Source organism: Rissa tridactyla, chromosome 9 (genome assembly GCF_028500815.1).
Source record: "Rissa tridactyla isolate bRisTri1 chromosome 9, bRisTri1.patW.cur.20221130, whole genome shotgun sequence".
Classification (NCBI taxonomy): domain Eukaryota; kingdom Metazoa; phylum Chordata; class Aves; order Charadriiformes; family Laridae; genus Rissa; species Rissa tridactyla.
In genome coordinates, this window is record NC_071474.1 from 20,149,875 (window position 1) to 20,168,057 (window position 18,183).

Below are 18,183 nucleotides of genomic sequence, written 5' to 3' on the forward strand. Positions count from 1 at the left end.
CATCAGTCTTCAACGTTTCTGCAGAGAATAAAATGCAGAAGAAACCCAATGTAGTCATTAAAAAAAAAAAACAAACAAAAAAAACCAACCAAACAATCAAGAAACATAAGGAAACACCTAGATAGTGATATTGGAGCGTATACAGCAGAAAATTCCACAAAGTGAAATGCAAACCATCCTAACATGCAGAAAAATGTCACAGCCTTGCTGTAAAATCAATTTCCACAGTATAAACCCAATCCACTCATGTTTATGTCACCTTCTACACTAATCAGACATTAACTTGGGGTTCTAGGAACTCTTCAGGCATAGGACCCCGCTGAAAGCAGCCATCTCGGTACTCTAGTTTCCACAACTTCAGCAAGCCCTACTTGTTTTTCTTGTTAGAAGAAAAGGTCTTACAATTTTGAAGACATGCCCAGCTGCCTTCCTCAGTGGCCGCCATGCTGCAACTGTCTGTCTGTATTTCCCAACGGAGGGGATTTCAAACTAGCAAGCGAACAAAATGCTTTTCCTGTTTCTCATGCATGACGAAAGACATAGTCTTGATTTCCTACGAAGATCAATTCTGGTACTACTATGCATCTGGTATGCTACCTCTGCAGAAAACACAGCAAAGCCAGAAAAAAGCTGGAGAAAGGAGAGGCTAGAGATGAGCATAGCTCCCAGTTACTGAGGCAAGAAACTGGAATGGGAGGTGGAGGAATGCAGAGCCCCTTCCCTACAGTGAAAGGATAATAGTGAAGGAAAGGGGCGAACTTTCTGACCCAGAAACATCACTCCAAGGTTTGTCTCTGTTAAGCATGATCTGAGTCCTTGCACGCTGCAGGGAGCTGAGCTGCAGTGAGCAGGACACTGTCTCAGGACACTGCAGTGCCATTGCCGCACCACCCAGCAGGAACACGCTTTCTCAACAGGCACTGTCATGAAAGACTTCCAGACAAGCTCCATGACACTTCCTACCCTCAGCCCCGACTTGACATGTAACAGTGAGACTGCCCAAAAGGCACAAATGTCAACAGCTCTCTACAGCCTGGCTGGCAACATTTAGGTAACAGATTAATGACCCTATGGTACAACCTTTTATGAATTACAGTGCACACTTCTGAAATTCTAGCACTCTCTGTGCACCTATCACCACTGTCAGTGTTTGCTAGTACAAGCGGAAAAGGCTTCTGCAGGTTTGTACAAGAACTCCTTTTGTCCAGCTAGACAGAATGACCCAGTCAAATCACAAGTCCTGAAACATTTTATTAAAAGGCTGTCCAGTCATCTTTATTGCTGCCACTTTCCTGGAAACTATACCACTAGCTCAGCAGGCCAGTTGTTCCTTCTCTTGGCCTGCTTTGGCCTCAATTTAAGAGTTCCCATTCTTGGTTCTCTCTTGTTGCCAGCTCCTTTCCCGCAAGAACAAGCGGTTATTTGACCTGCTGCATATTCCCAAGAAGTCGTTATCTTTCACTTCCTCGTATTTTTCAAGAAGCGAGTCCATTGCTTTGGCATGCCATTAGAGTGATCTGCTACAAACATTCCTGCAAATGGCTTATGCCAGGATCCTCCTCAAAACAGGCAAAACTGTTATTAGGCTTCTTAACGAAGATTATTAAAATCAATGGTAAAGGATGCAGTTTACCATTTCTTGAATAAAAGTGACATTTAGCAACATAAACTCATATTTGAGCAGGGATACATTTTGAAAACATTCTATGGAAAATAATTTTTTGAAGTATCTAGTTTTGATCAACATCTCAGACACAGAAAGAAACTGAATCTGCCAGAAAATCTGATGCTTTCAAAGAGTGACAGCATTAAATGCCTGGGAGGACTGCATAAAGTACTCCCAAAACATACAATCTACTGCCCTCGGGGGAAGGGGAAACAGAAGACAATCTTCTAATACCTCTGCAGGCACCAATTACTTTATACCACATTGCTTTCTAGCTCTTCTACACTTCCAGACTAAATAATGTAACTGAGGACAATAAATATCCCTATAACGTATTCATCTTCAGTTAAGTTTTCTAAACTCTCCCCTTCTCTTATAAATTTTGAAAAACGAAAAAAAAATTAGTATTTGAATACTCTATCCAGAAGCTGCATTGTAGATCTCAAAAGGTTTCTTTTTTTAATTTTAAAATGTTGAAATTTGCTAAATTCACTCTAGAGGCTCCTCCGCTTTTTAGGCTCCCTTTCAGCTATCACTAGAGAACTTCAGTCCCCAGAGACTTCACACTTAAAAACCAACTGATATTATCTTGCAGGAAGTAACTTTAAATATACATATATGATAATAAACTATTGCACTCATTCAGCACAAGCCATGCTAAGTTTACCAAGTATAGCTGCTAGAACAAACCAACCGATTCAGGAACTTCTTTTCTCTAATGCCACATGCCTGACTTCTCGTTCCCTGTATGTACCCTCTGGAGAAGTTGAGCAACAGAGGTGTAAACCTAAGATTAATATTTGAAAGATTGAGGTTCCCTCAAGTTGGAGCTAGGCAACTAGTTACAGCACACAGCTGCAGCTATGGAAAACCTGCTCCCTCTTTCTGCAAAGGGTTTTCTCTCACACCACTGCCTTGGCAGAGGAAACAACTGCATTTCCAGCATCCTTTAAGTTGCTTCTAGCTCAGCAGTGATTCTGAGAATGATCTGGTTGAGGAGTCCACAAATGCGCCGTTTGCAGGGTTTGATACAGCTGGATCTGAAGAGCCCTTGCTGCAGCTACCTTCAACACTGCACAATGACAGGAAGGGTCTAATTTCATCCCCAGACCAGATATAGCTAAGCTTTGCAAAGGAGCACTTGCAGTATACAATAGCATCCTCCTTCCCTAAGTACTGTCCAAAGACTCAAACGAACAGGTGCTGGCTCTATCCATGAGATCCTGTATTTTAACTTCTGACTGAATCCAAGCTAGACCAAGCATCAGGCTTGTATTAATGAATACTTTTGTTCTCAAGAAATCACAAACTCAGCTAGGAGGACATGAACAGGACAGACACTTCACAGACATTGTTTGAAAACTGTTATTTTGCAAGTGACTTTTGTTGACAGAATGACAATAAATGAATCCTTTTACCTGCCTGTACCTGTCAGCAACTAGCAGCTTGTTGCAAACACACTGAACTAATAAATACACCTACAGGTTCTCAGTCACCTTTATCAGTCACTTTTGGAAAAGACTTTTCAGTCATCACAACCTGTCTAATGTGTTATTTTTCTTCTAACAAAGCCAGATATCATTTATTACTGGCCCTAATCAGTAATTACTGCTCAGAGATATAGAGGCATGTTAGCCCAGTGACACTCGACATATAGCACACAGTTGAAACAAGAGGTTTGCAGAGGTCCTCACAAAATCTGAAAGTGAAAATACACTGAGAGTGTGACGTTATGTTCACGGGCACGTATAAAGTATACAGCTTGGATGCATTTAAAGTAAGGGACCTAATTCCAATCTTGCTGTCCTCACAATTTACAATTATAGGGCTTTCCTTGAAAAATCGTAACAAGCAGCAGAGGTCTGGTTGTTACAGTTTGTCTAGTTCCTTCATGTCTTTCAGGGAACACTTTTGCATACAGATCCCAGTACCAAATAGACTTAGATTTCTCATTTACAAGAAGTGTAACACATAAAATGCTGGGAACTAGAACACAGTTTTGTAGTAGAGCTTAATACCCCTCTGTCATGCAAGGATGGCACCTCCTCATGTATACACTTAATCCTTCTTCTGGCTTATCTAGAAAAGGTCTTTCTTGCAGAGAATACATCCATTAAAAGAGGCCACAATTTCAGATTCCATGTCTGAGTGTAGCCTCCTCTAAACCCAGTCCATTACCCGCCATGTAGTGAGTACCAGCTCCACAGCATAACCCTGGGGCCAACCATGTTTTTAGGACATGCAGCCAGGAAAGGAGGAGGGCTGCTGGGACCACACAGGCTTTTACCACCTGAGGCCTCTCAGGCAGATTAAACAGCAGGGGCCAGCCTTTACCAAGTTGTTTCAACTACACTTCTCCATTCAAAAGGCCTAATAACCATCATCAGCTTGAAGAGGAGAGTGAGGTTCATCATCTCAAAAGACACTGGATTTCCAAATCCAAATCAGGAACTAAAGTAAAAATATACTCAGTTTCCAGTTTCTCATTTTAGAAGTTTGACTGTACAGTACGTACTAGGGCCTCCTAGGTTAAAAAAAGCACACCTTTTACACCCTGCATACACACAGTGCTCGCTGTTGTCATATTTTCACTTTCAGGCTGACATTCTCAGGACCAGTCAATACTCAAAAATAAGCAGTTACAGAAAATTTAATAGTTGAGACCTTCCAGAGCGGGGAGGGAATGAAAAAAACCCAAACAAACCAAACCCCAAAAAACATCTCCCCTTAAGAGAAATCTTCTCAACAACTCTGAAGATGAAACAGCTGGGAGTGAAAAAAAAAAAAAAGATTTGGCAGGGAAACAAATTCAACTGAAGTGTTTTAATGTAACTAAATTATTGGCCCTTGAAAAAGGGTAATTGCACATACACAGTCGTTTATCAAAACCAACTGCCAGACATTGGGAAAGAAGCCAACATGTGTACAGCCCTAATTTAGCTATTTGCATATTAAAAAGAATATCACTGGAGGGTTGGACACTGAATGGAAACCAGCTATCCTCACCCAGAGCACTATATGTTGCTAAGTCACTGGGGGAGCCCTGTGTCATCCATCTCACAAACCCAGCAGAGTGTTTAGGCAGGTGCATATGGTTGAGTATGATAATTGCCCATTAACTCTGCCTATAATTAATACCTGCAGATAAGCCTTTGTAGATTAAAAGCTACATACAGGTATTAACCATCCCAGCTGAAATTTTGACAGGTAAATCTTTTCAGGGACACATACACAGTGTTTTGCAGGCAGATACGAATGTGTTCTGTCAGTGCTTGGAGCCAGTTGCAACCAACAGTGCTGTGCAGCACCGTTCAAAAGGGCTGCGTCTATGACAACAGCACCATGGGTTCCTGTTTCCCAGCTGGTTCGGAGAACAGACAGGTGAACTCAGACTGAAGCACAGACACAGATGACACCTATCTACAAAAGACAATGTAAACATACCTTTTGTTATCGTACTTGCAAGAAAAGAAACAGGAGAAATGGTTAGCACACTTAAAAAAAAATAATCCAAAGAGCAGTTTTTGTAAAGGGATGTGTTTCTATTGTTACATATTGCAATTGATCTAGGCTATCATGCAGAGTCAGTGTTTTAAGATGTGGCAAATATGTGTCAGCTTTTAGAATAGTGTGGTGTCATTAGTACAAACTTACCTTCCTAGCTCTTCCCCAATTTCATAAACGTCTTCCACCTTCTGTTGCTTGAACAAAGCCATAGTTGTACTTTTCATTGATACACAAAGATGATGCAACTGGAATATTAAGGAAGAATGACATTCATTACAATCTTCCAACAGGCAAAGTATCGGTAAAACACATTTCTGGCATAGTCACTTTGGATCCACTGCAACTCATTCACGGCCAAAGTTACCATTGATCAATAAAAGGAATTAATTTAGCAGTCTCAGTCAAATAGCGAGGGTCCAAATCTAGAAAGAGGTGACCACCTATAAGTGAAGAGGGTTCTTGCCCCCCACTAAAGTACCTGAGCACATACTTAACCAGAAGCACAGAACACACTTTGAAACATAAATGTGATAGAAGTAAAGCAATTAATTAATGATTTGACAAACTTATGGACAAAAAAGCATCCACACTACACTAAAGAGAGCTAGCATGGGAATCAGCATTACAGGCTGCTTCATTAAAGCGTCAGCAGGCAGACCACAACCCAAGGAGACCACAAGGCAAGAGCTTCCTTTGTCTCCTGTCAGGCAGTGTTTCTGAAGCACATAGGCAAGACAGCAAACAGAAATCTGAACTACTGCTGCAAAAAGGCATTGTGATTCCATCAACAGAGTTTTCAGTGCAACATCTTTCATCACACACTAGACGTTTCAAATGAGAAAACCATGAGCAGCATTTGTTGCATGCACTACTCTGTGTAACTCTAAAATTTGTTTCCGGAACACAATTGTTGGCCCAAACACCATCCACAATCTAGATCAGGACATGTAAAGTAGCCTCTAGCATCACAATAAAATCTAACGACACTGAGCCACGCAGTTATTCTCACACATCTCTAGGATTCAGCAGCATATCAGTACTTCTCAACGTAATGTATATTTCCTTATGAATCCCAGATGCTGCTTGCTTCAGATGCACTGGGGACTTCCAGGTTCTATATTTCTATACAGCTCCTGCATGTTTTTAAATAGCAGTCTGACTGTGGCACACTGTGAAGCATATTTCGCAAGCAAACAGAGCTCTATTTTGCTCCTTTAGAAATATGCTCAATTCAGTGTTGCAAGAAGATGCAGCTATTTTGATAAGTCAGCAGACTTATTATAAAATAGGACAAGGTACAAAAGAGCAATTGCAGTGTTCCTGCCAAGTTGAAATCCACATATTTTTTAAGATTTTTCTCTAACAAAAGCATATACCATAAGCAGCAAATACATTGTAAAAATCCAACAACTTGTCAAAATGCACACAGCTTTTGTCACGCGCTCACCTCAGAAGAAAAAAACTGGCTGCTTTGTTTTCCCTCTCCCCTTTTTATAAACCATTGGCCTCTGACCCATGAGAGGCATGTTGAGTATCAATTCAATTCCTTTCTAAGTATGCTCCTTCTATTGCTTCAAAGGAATAGAAATAGTCTCTTAGGTCTTCTACATATATTTTTTGGCTGACGTTAGCAAAACCTACACGTTAGGACAAAAATTATTCGACTGCTTTATTTCAAGCAGAAGGGTTACTGCATCAACGCTTACATGGATATTAGTTGGGAATAACATTCACTCTTTCGAAAAACAGTAGCAATAAGTAAAAGGGTATCAACAAAATTAGATGTCCCTCTATTAGCACTCAGCACCAGTTACACAACAGATAAGCTGAGAAGCAGTACCTGCTCCCATCCTCTAGTAACAGTTTTGTGTAATTCCGTGATGGCTCTCATCATATACTTAACATCTTTGTGCACTGCATCCTTTTGGATTGCCATTGCCAAAGCACATGGAGATCCAGGAGGACTTTGTAACCATTTGTTGGCTGGATGAGGGGAGAGCCGTAGATGTCATCTACCTTGACCTTAGCAAGGCTTTTGACACTGTCTCTCATAACATCCTCCTTAGGAAACTGAGGAAGTATGGGCTAGATGAGGTGACAGTGAGGTGGATCGAGAGCTGGCTGAGTGACAGAACTCAGAGGGTTGTGATCAGCGGCACAGAGTCCAGTTGGAGGCCTGTAACCAGTGGTGTCCCTCAGGGGTCAATACTTGGTTCAATTTTGTTCAATATATTCATTAATGACCTAGATGAGGGGACAGAGTGTATCCTCAGCAAGTTTGCTGATGATACCAAGCTGGGAGGGGTTGCCGACACTCCAGAGGGCCGTGCTGCCATCCAGCGTGACCTGGACAGGCTGGAGAGCTGGGCAGAGAAGAACCTAATGAGGTTCAACAAAAGCAAGTGTAAGGTCCTGCACCTGGGAAGGAAAAATGCTAAGCACCAGTATAGGTTAGGGGCGGACATGCTGGGAAGCAGCTCTGAGGAGAAGGACCTGCGGGTCCTAGGAGACAGCAAATTATCCATGAGCCAGCAGTGTGCCCTTGTCGCCAAGAAGGCCAATGGCATCCTGGGCTGCATAGGGAAGACTGTGGCCAGCAGGTCGAAGGAGGTCATTCTCCCCTTCTACTCTGCACTGGTGAGGCCACAACTGGAGTATTGTGTCCAGTTTTGGGCTCCCCAGTTCAAGAGGGACAGGGAACTACTGGACCGAGTCCAGCGAAGGGCAACCAAGATGATTATGGGACTGGAGCATCTCCCTTATGAGGAAAGGTTGAAAGAGCTGGGACTCTTTAGCCTGGAGAAGAGAAGGTTGAGGGGGGACCTGATTAATGTTTACAAGTATCTAAAGGGTGGGTTTAAGGACGGAGCCAGGCTCTTTTCAATGGTTCCCAGTGACAGGACAAGGGGCAATGCGCACAAGCTAGAACATAGGAAGTTCCGTTCAAATACACGGAAAAACTTCTTTACAGTGAGGGTGACAGAGCACTGGAACAGGCTGCCCAGGGAGGTTGTGGAATCCCCTTCTCTGGAGATTTTCAAGACCCGCCTGGATGCAGTCCTGAGTAATGTGCTTTAGGCAACCCTGCTCTAGCAGGGGAGTTGGACTAGATGATCTCTAGAGGTCCCTTCCAACTCTGAAGATTCCGTGATTCCATGACCCGTGATTAATTTCCCTTCATTCCTTTCCCTTTCACAATGTATTCATTAGTTGGGGAGATTCTAAAGGCCTACACCCACCATACAGCCTGCCCTCCTCCACAATGGAGGAGATACAGGGCACATGCATTATTCTGGCAAGCCTCACTCCCTCTCCACAAGAGATCCACTGCTTCATTCATCAGATGATGGGAAATATTTCAGCTGTACATCAAAACCGCGTCCTCTCCTTTTTGAAGGGCACCTCATGGGATAGTATGCATACTGTGATATGACATGACTGACACGCATCTGTCGTATGACCAAAACACATCCATTTCTGCTGCATTTCAGAAGAAGTTACCATTTCCCTGCACGACGGATGCTTGCAGGCACCTGATGGAGGAGAGGGAGGTGCAAGGTATCCCTAGCAATAGCTTTCACACCCTCGATAGCAGCCTTGCTGGAGGTCTCCACTGCAGATTTGACAGCTCTCTTAAAGGCTCTGTGGGGCCTACTGCATTTTCGTTAACAAACCAGTTCAAACCCCAGTTTCAAAACTCTGCAGTGGAGACAATTTGCCTCCCATGCCTTCCTGTATAACTGTGCTCTAGTGATGACCTCTCTTAACCAGTACCTAGGGCAAATGACAGAAACCACACAGGTTGTGACGCTGACTATAGCACTATTAAAGCATACTGCAGAAATCTACACTTGCATTGGTGAGCCTCGACTAGATGCTTTACAATGTGGGGTTGGTGGTTGGTTTTTTTCCACTTCCACTTTCCATTCCTGTACTTTCTCAAATGTTTTCTGGATGACCCTTACTTTGCCTATATTTTCAGGGTTTTTCAAGACGAAGCCAGATGAACTGTTCTGCTACTTTGCTCATTAATTCCCTTCCCAAAGCCACGTTCGTGCTTGCGACAAAAATGTCCCTTTTTCCTCTCAATAAAAACAAACAACTCAAATTCTGCTTTGTAAGCAAATTATTGTATTCCTCAAGAAACCTTTCATAATCTCAGGGAAAGCTCATGGACCAATATTACTCAGGGCTTGAAACTACAGTCAATAAATGCTTTAGTAGCATTTATCGAGAATGACATCACTGAGCTACTCGCTCCATGCTAAGTTTATATAATGTTGCTTACAATCGTTCAGAGCAGGGTTTTCTGAAGCATTGGTGCAAAACCTAGTTGAACACCTACAGACTTCAGAAAAAGCAAATAAAGGACAGAGCCAAGCCTTGCTGAAAACCCCAAACCTTTTGCTCATCCTGAATTGCAAGATTAAGTTCTGAGCACATGCAAAAGCCAAGTACAGGAAAATGCCCATGTATTAAGAGATACTGCTGAGACTTGCCCAAAGACTGTAAATCCCTCAAGCTGACTACTCCCTTCATCAGAATCCAAGGTACGTGTCTATGAATAGCATTAATGCAAATGCACCTAAAAGAAAACCATTGTTTTAAGAGAGAGAGTTTGTCATTCAGAAGAACAAGTTAAAAACATCGCTTTAAGAATGGGGAACCCACCCAACATGCCTCTGAGAACTTTATGTTTGATTGACAAGTTTACTCATTTCCCAGCATCCTCCAAAGAACATACATATCTCTGCAGATGCACAGAATCCACGCAACATTATCTCAAAAATAACCAGAAAATTCTCCTCCCTTTTGCTGATCTTTTACCTTAGACCCCTGTTCTACAAAGGTCAAACCAGCAAGCTTACTCTCAATGGCAAGGAAGCATTCAAGCATCCAAGTCAGCCTAGAGCCTTGTTTTTGAAGACTGAACACAAAACTGTTCCAAAGTGTTCAGACCTCTCATGTGCTGGTGTTTCCCATGTCTATCCCTTCACGTTATCTTACCCTGCCTTCCACTCTCATTACTTCTGCAGATCTCTCTCCCTGGCTTTCACCCAGCAGCCACAGTTAGCAGATGCTCAAAATAGATCATACACCCGATGACCCAAGACAATTGTCATTAGCAAGTACACGGCATAAGGGGGATAAGATAATAAGAGATAACCTTCACACACTTAAAATTTATCTGAAATAAAAATGCCATTCACAAGCATAAACATAACCCTCCCCTGATATTATATACTGATCTTAGGAAACTAAGGTGACTTCACATTCAAACCACAACGTCTTTGTTGGACCCCGTTTGCAAGTACGGAGCACAAGTATATCAACCGAGGAATGAGAGCCTTAATTTTTTTCTATAGTCAGATGGCGATTTCCTTGTGCTGGTCAGAAAAAGCAGACTGAATTAGAGATGGTCATTCATCTTTGACTCCTTCAGACAAAGAAGTTGTACATTCATGATCTGAGTGAATAGCAACAATCAACTTTGTTTTCTGATACACTCTCTATGCTAACGTTTCTGGGGCATGTGCCCAAAGAGTATCGCAATACAATGAGTCAGGACAATTCCAATCTCTTAGGGCCTGCACCAGAATTCATTAAAACCAGGAGGATGGTGGAATCTGCTACCGTGAGTTTTGGATCAGACCAGAGCTTTAAGAGCTCCAAGGCAAGCTCCGCAGAGAAGACAGCCTTCTGTATTCTTTCATACAACACGCCATGTCTATTCCTCAACCATCCCATGTTGGGGCCATGTCTTCTACATCGGTCTCTTTGCTCTAGGATTCCTAGCTGTGAGTGTTTAATATAAAGGCCAGCTTCTACTCAGCATTGATATTACTTACCATGTTTACATAATGATGCTCCATAGTATAGTATATGATACTACACCTGTACCCAGCTCCCCTTTACACATCCCAAATACCGCAAGGTGTCAAAGTATTGTTAGTCCTATGCAGATGATTTTCCTACAGACATGTAACAAAGCCGTAGCAAAACCAGAAACAGAATACAGACCTCCGAGATTACAGTTTCAGGCACTAGAAACTTCCTGCCTAATCTCTTCACGTTCCTAAATTCTGTCATACCTTAAAATCGGATCTTATTTACCCTAAGAAATCACACTGTTCGCCATTGTGATCTAAGGCATATATTTAAAGACATGTATTTTATATCAGTACCAACTCTGGATGTAGATATTCTTACTGCAGTACAGAAGTGCCTTTTTAGTGCAGCTTGTGCTGTGTGTAAAGGAAATTAATCTAAAGAAATCAACTCTTCTGAAGAGGGTAACAGAATCTGCCTTAAGAGGAGCAGAAGAAGGTTAAGTTATATTTCTCTCTTTTAAAAAAGGCTTCCCTGCATGGGTTAATTATTGGCCTGTCATCACCAAATAATCTGACAATCAATGACTGGTCTACACATGTGAAATCCATGATAAATGTCCACTCACCACTGAATGAGAGCAGGATTATAGAAAACAGAAGTGAGAAAAAAACTGTTGGATTATTTGGCTTGTCACCGGCCTTGCATTTTTTTTCCTTAGGGTATCTTCTACCCTAAGGAAACCAGTTTCAACTGACTGAGGTAATAGCTGAATAATCTTACTTTCTCAAGTACACCTGACATCAGCTGAATCACTAAATCCTCTGCCAAACTCAGAAGCATCCCCTGTGGCATGTTTTTATATTACAAAACAATAGTTATACTAAAGTAAAATCAAAAACACATTAAACCAGACCAAAGTAACAACTTCTCTTATAAGGTATTTTTTAATACCGAAAAATTACCAAAACAATTTAGAATCAAAACTGGACTATTTTAAATTAGTAATTTAAAAAAAAAATAGAAAAAGAAAAAACACAAAAAACAAGCAAACAAAAACACACCAAAACCCCCCAAACAAACAAAAAACAAACCCAAACCAACCAAAAAAACCCCAAGCCCACCAAACAAATTCAGGTGATATTGTCTTCTATTTTTGATGCCTTATGCTAAAACTAATCAGATTTTTATTAGCATTAAAATGTTTTCCTCTTTCACCCATCTCATCCCCTTTCTTTCTCTTCTTTTTTGTCCTTGAAAAGACTAAGCAATTGTAACAGCAAAAAAACAAGTAATTTTTACCCTCTGCTTTCAAATAATCAAAGCACAGTTAAAAGTTATATTAATTTCAGCAAACCCTTATTTTCACCTAAATATTTTCCCGTCAGAAACAATAGCTTAAAAAAATTTGTCAGAAAATTGAGGCAGCTATCATTACCTGTGTGCCTATAAGGGACATAAAACACACCCAATATCTGAGCACTTCTGTCCCATTATAGAATCATAGTTCCTGCCACTAACTCTCAAGGGATCCCTTTCAACCACCCAGGTTTACTCTGCAGTAATTACACGTATGGGAATGACCAAAGACTGCATTTCCAAGCCCCCACTTCAAGCGTACGTACCAAACGCGTTAGCTCTGCAGCTAATTACGGCTCCCCAGCAGACAGCTAACTGCCAGGGCTGCCGCTGTAACTGATCCCCAGGCCCTGGCGTGCTTGAGCGATGAGCTTGGTGCGAATGCCTGGACAGACGGGGCGCAGGGGGAAGCCCGCAATGCCAGGCACGCTGGCGTGGCATCGCAGAGCCCCGCGCCCCGTCCCACAGGCGCCTTCAAGGATTCTTACTGCAGATCAGACACATCACTGCCCCAAAGCCAAGCGAGATCTAGCCCGTGCAATCTATGTTTCTTGCACAAGCAGGTAAAGGAGATAGAAAAGTCTTGAAACCTACTAGTGCTTCAGAACAGTCACCTCTAGAGAGGGTCAGAGTTGAGCTTTTTCCCCACTCATTGAGCAGGTGAGTGTGCCGATTTTGGTCCTTTGGCAGCTGGTGACTGACCAGCCACAGCAGGAGCAATTGCCACATGTTTCCACCCTCTCATTCACACCTTCATTCTTGACTGTCCCCTAAAATGATGAGGCCAGGCCCAACCAGCCCCCACCGTGCTGCATCGTCCAACTGCCCAGGAGAGCAGGTGTTAAGGAACCAACCAGCCCCCAAGTGAAGCTGTTTGAGGGAAAAAGCAGGAAGGAACTTACGGATAAACATGACGAAGTCACACAGCATTTGCTGAACGACATCAGTGAGCTGAGGTGTGAGCCCAGGACCAACCATCCCCGATGGCTTTGGGCTGAAACAATGCCAGACCAAGTGGCATGTAATACCGAGCGGCATACTTCTGAAATTGTTGTGTTCCCCAGCCCCTGCGGGACCTGCTCAGGGGTACGTGACAGCTGCTGACTGAGGGGATAATACGGGCAGCTGCCTTTTCCCCTGGCCAGCGGCAACGCAACAGCTAGCACACACAATCCGAGCTGCAAACACCCTCAAAAACGCTGTGCGGGCGGGATGACCGAGTGTGAGCCGCCACCCGAGCACCTCTGACAGACCCGCACCGCAGCCGCCGGACTCACCTGCAGGCAGGGGCCCCACGGCCCAGCTCCAGACCCCGGCACTCGTCCCCCACGCTGAGGAAGGACCGGCGGCGAGGGGCGGCCCCGCGGGCTCCCCAGAGCCTGCCGCGGCCAGACGGGCTTCGCAGCTGCGGTACTTCAGCCTCAGGACTCCGACGGCGACGGGAGGTTGAACGGGAACATGGTGAAAGCGGCTCCGAAGCCGGCACGGGGGGAGAGAAGGACAGCGAGGGGACCCCCGGCCCCGCGGAGCGCTCCGGGCGCCTCCGTCTGAGGGAGGCGCAGCGCCCACTTACCGCCGAGCACGGCCCGCCCGCCTCCGTCGGGCTCCCTCCGCGCAGGGTCCCTGCCGGGCCGCCCCGCCAAGTGCGCCGGGAGGGGGCTGAGGGGGCGGCGCCGGCCGCCGGCGCTGCTCACCGGAGGAGCCGCCGGGGCTGGACCGGCCGCCCGCCCCTGGGCGTGAGGGAAGGAGGGGCCGCCGGCCTCCGCGCCCCGCCGCGGGATCCGCCGCGCCCCCTCGCGGGCCGCCGCGCCCAGGGCGGCCCCGTCAGGCGGCGGGTGGGTCCCGGGAGCGGCGGGGAGGGGTCCCCTGGCCCTCAGCCGCCTCACTGAAAGGAAATGGCGGGACCAACGCAGAGAACCGCGCTCCACCTCGGCCTTGCGCCCGGCTCCGCAGCCCCCAGCTCTGGCCTGGGTGAAGGGCACCCAGGAGGGTAACCCCAGCGGGGTTCCTTCTCCAGCCAGGGCAGAGTCATTCACCCGGGCATCGCCCCCGAGCCCTGTCAGGTCCTCTTCTCCTGGTTAGCAACTGGTCCAAAGTTTAGTGAAATAGCTCATATTGTCCCAGTTTTCCACCAGCAATCCAATACAACAATACAAACTCCTTATTTATTCCAGAAATCAACAGGTCCCAGCATCTCAAAACCAAACACGGTCCTCGCTTGTTTATTCAGTTGTGCTCCATTTCATTGGTGGTCAAGCTGAGTTACTCTGCAACGAGAACAGAAAGTTTAATCCAGTCAAAGGTAATGGCTGCCTGACGTGGCATCAAATTTTGATATGAACATGCTGCCCCTGGGCAGCCCGGAGGGCAAGCAACTCTAAGAGAAGGGACAGCCCCACATGAACACATCTGAGATGTTCCAAAGCCTTCTGGACCATCGCAGCTCTCTGAGGCTGATTAGATAATACCTCAGACGTAGGACCCAATTTCTTCTGCTTTAGGAGGTTCAGGATATACGAAAACAATACCAAGGAAACAAGGCTGGGGAGGTGAATTAATTAGAAAGACACTTAATTTGCATAAACCTTGTTCTATATCCTATACAAGCCTTAAATACAAGCCTGTATTGTTTATTCTGTGGTCTGAAACTCAAACATTACCCACTGAAATTCCCCGCTGTTTCGAGAAACCACTGTGACAGAATGAACGGCACATGTTTCCAGTCCTCACTGTGGATCTCAAAATGCATTAACATGCACTACTATAACAAACATTTGCCATACTGATTTCCAAGTTGCCCTAGACCAAACGTTGGCTACCAACAACGACATCCTTCATCTGTTTACTCTCCTATCCTGAAGACATTCCCAAAACCTGTAAAACTAGACTTTCTCCCTCTTAATTTGGCAGACTGTAATTGCAATAAATACTGTTTGGTCTCCTTAAATTTCTTCTGGGCAAGTTAATATCCAACATTTGTTAATGAGGAATGATGTGGGATCATCCACACCTTCAAAATCAAATATAAAAGCCAGGCTGCCTTCACTTTCAGTTCTGTATGTGGTTAAGATAACGCACAGCTATGGCAAATTATCATACATAAATAGGCAGGCAGTTTCCATTGCAATAAGCTGCAAAGACAGATGAACTCAAAAGTAGTTTTATACTAGGCAAGTGCCTAAAGGCAGTGTTTTTTATTATCATAGTTAAAAAGAAACTTGGCTTCAGCCCTGTTCCAAGGGAAGAGGACTGAACTGTGCCCCTGCTCACCCACCCCAGGTGCGGTGTCCACAGCCCAGGAGTTCCACCCTGCCCTCCCAATTCCGAAAGGAAAGTGGCTGCATCTGATATTACACAGGGTGGAGGACAGGGAATGGGAGCAATAGTAAAGGTTTCAAAGGGCAGTGGAAGAACTCAGAACCATTTGAAAGGAAAATAAAGATGTTTCATTCCTCGCCTTTAGTTCTACAGCATGACATGATCACACGAAAGTCACAGCAATCCTCTTAGAGGAAAGGGCACACAAGGAAGGCCACCTCCTTCGTTTGCTCCTAGCTGCAAGGAAGGGGAAAAAACAGCATGGTTTGCCCTGAGAGGCCACAACCGCTTTTCAAATCAGGACAAGCTTTCCCTAGGCCCTGAATAACCCCAATTTGAATTTAGTATCTGCTGGCCAGCCCTGCAAGGTCCCCAAGAAGAGCAAGTGTAGATTGAATCTCATCCCTGATGCCACATCCATAGGGTTTGCAAGCCAAAATACAGGTTCTGCATGGTTCTTTAGTTGTTCTCCCTTAAAACACTAACTCAAATTTCTTTGTAACATCTTTGGCAATCAGGGCAAAAGCCTTTAGGTGCAGCACAGGACAAAGCTTGAGTAGCATTTGAAGCAGGCACCACAAGCAAACACTGCAGTGTCTGCTAGCCATGCATTTACCAGTCTGCTTTAGGAAGTGGTAAAGAAGGAAGCCCATACCATGTGTTCTGAAGGGGGAGTCCCAGGCTTAAATACCAGAAAAATACCACCTGCATTAATAAAAACAGGTAAATAGTTTATTTCATAGTTTAATCACCAATCACAATGCCTGAAGACACAACTGAGTCAGTTCACCAGCTCAAAGCCGAAGACTTAGAGGCAGCTTACTGCAAAAATGTAACTGTTTTGTACCCACAAAAGGTACACCTCTTTTGAAACACATAGGCAGGATGCAGTCACTCAAGGCCAGGAGTATATTAATTAAGGCAAAAGTCATCATAATTAAGGCCAAAAGTCATCTTAATTTCCCAGGTATATTCTAGTGTTGAATGTTTTAATTATTTAATTTACAACACCCCAGACTAATTTAGGGTAGAGAATAGATAGTTTTCTTATTAAATAACTATTTAGTTTTTTAATATCACATTCAGTATATAGTCCTGAGTTTTGCTTTCTATCTAATCATCTGAAAAGCTAGCATTGAAGCTGGCTATAACTGTAAAGCATGGCTTCTACAGCATAGTATCACGATGAAAACACCACTCTACTAACTTCCTTGTGGTTGAACCTTTTACCTTCTTTTCCAGGGGGAAACTTCCAAAGCAGAGCACACCCTTCCTTTGCATTATCTGAGTGAATGTACTTCATGTGTGGGAATTCTTAAAGCTTCAGCACTACATGGATTCCGCTTCCAGCAAGGTCAAGGAGCTGCAGATAAGGAAGCTATGTTTAGCACTTCTGAAAATCCCACGGAATGAACACCTGATATACTGGAATACCAGCAGACTGCAGCATGTTCTCTGCATCTCTGAGGCAGCAGAACAGAGTGAGACTCTGCAGGTATTCGGTCTCAGTTCAGAGTAGGCCAGCTGCTTTTATCACAGAATCACACACACACACACACCTTCCTCAGTTAATGCGTTTCTTAGGAATAAGGTATTTAACAATGTAATTCAGCCATATGCATCAGCCACACTCGCATCCGTGTTGCAATTCCACCAAGAACAGATGTCTCAGGCTCAGTCCCAAGGAGAAAACAGGACCCTCAGCTGTTCTTTAACAGGCCCCAGCAGCTGCCGGGGCAACACAACCTACTCAAGCTAAATATGCCAAGTGTCCAAGTGAGGACATTGCTCCCTATGTACTCTCTTCCCAGAATTTTCTGTTTATTCCTTTGAATTGAATTTTCAGTGTACAGCACAGAAGGTCCTTAGGCCACGGTCATGTTCTGCCTCAATTGCTGCTCTCTATCCCATTTTGCAACCCCTTTGAGCATATTTCCAACCATGCCAATATCTACTCTTAAGAGCTTGCCATCCTGTGGCAGAGCCAGAGGACAAGAACTGTGCACTACTCACCTCTACTATGAAAGATCTGCTTGGACACGCAATTAAAGTGATTTTTTCCCAACTCTTATTTTTCCTCCCTTTACAAACATGTAGCTGTTAAGTTTTCTATCTGAAGTAGCTGAGGTACTTGATAGCCGCTTTAAGGGAATCAAGGTAAAATCAAAATGCAAAAATTGTATCTGACAGACATTGAGATTTCCAAATTAATTCAGTACTGTCTTAAATTTTCACAGCATCTGCAATTATGCACTTGGCTACCAAAGGCTTTAGCAGAACATGAGTGCCCAAGCCTACTAAAGAGGCATTTGGTGTCAGGAGATACCATACAAACACATGTTTCTTAGGAAGCCCATTCCCTGTGAACGCTCATGCAAATTTAATCTCCCCTCCCCTTCCCTCCTCTCCCAAGAAACCAAGGACACCAATCGCTAATTTACCCAGTCAGCATCACCTGCAACATCTCTAAAAGTTCACATCTTCATGCTTCAAAGCCAAATTTG

General features: G+C 44.1%; 1 protein-coding gene and 1 long non-coding RNA gene across 3 annotated transcripts in view; both read right to left on the reverse strand.

Annotated features, from left to right (window-relative positions):
* The window catches only part of DAPK2 (death associated protein kinase 2), a 56,381-nt gene extending 42,312 nt beyond the window's left edge, over nucleotides 1-14,069 (reverse strand). The window contains exons 1-2 of one of the 2 annotated variants that reach the window (XM_054213411.1): nucleotides 13,639-14,066; nucleotides 5,321-5,418 (exon numbers count right to left, since the gene is read on the reverse strand). In XM_054213411.1, coding sequence (XP_054069386.1) covers nucleotides 5,321-5,397 — 77 coding nt within the window. In that variant the 5' untranslated portion in view covers nucleotides 5,398-5,418; nucleotides 13,639-14,066. Of the gene's footprint in view, nucleotides 1-5,320; nucleotides 5,419-13,638 lie in introns of both variants that reach the window. The other variant, XM_054213410.1, reaches the window with a different exon arrangement.
* A 186-nt stretch (nucleotides 14,070-14,255) lies between these two features.
* On the reverse strand, nucleotides 14,256-18,082 carry LOC128914460 (uncharacterized). Its single transcript, XR_008468308.1, has 3 exons — nucleotides 16,910-18,082; nucleotides 16,335-16,384; nucleotides 14,256-14,628 (listed from the first exon to the last, which is right to left on the reverse strand). It is a non-coding gene; the product is annotated as an uncharacterized LOC128914460 (long non-coding RNA).
* Between the last annotated feature and the right edge of the window lie 101 nt (nucleotides 18,083-18,183).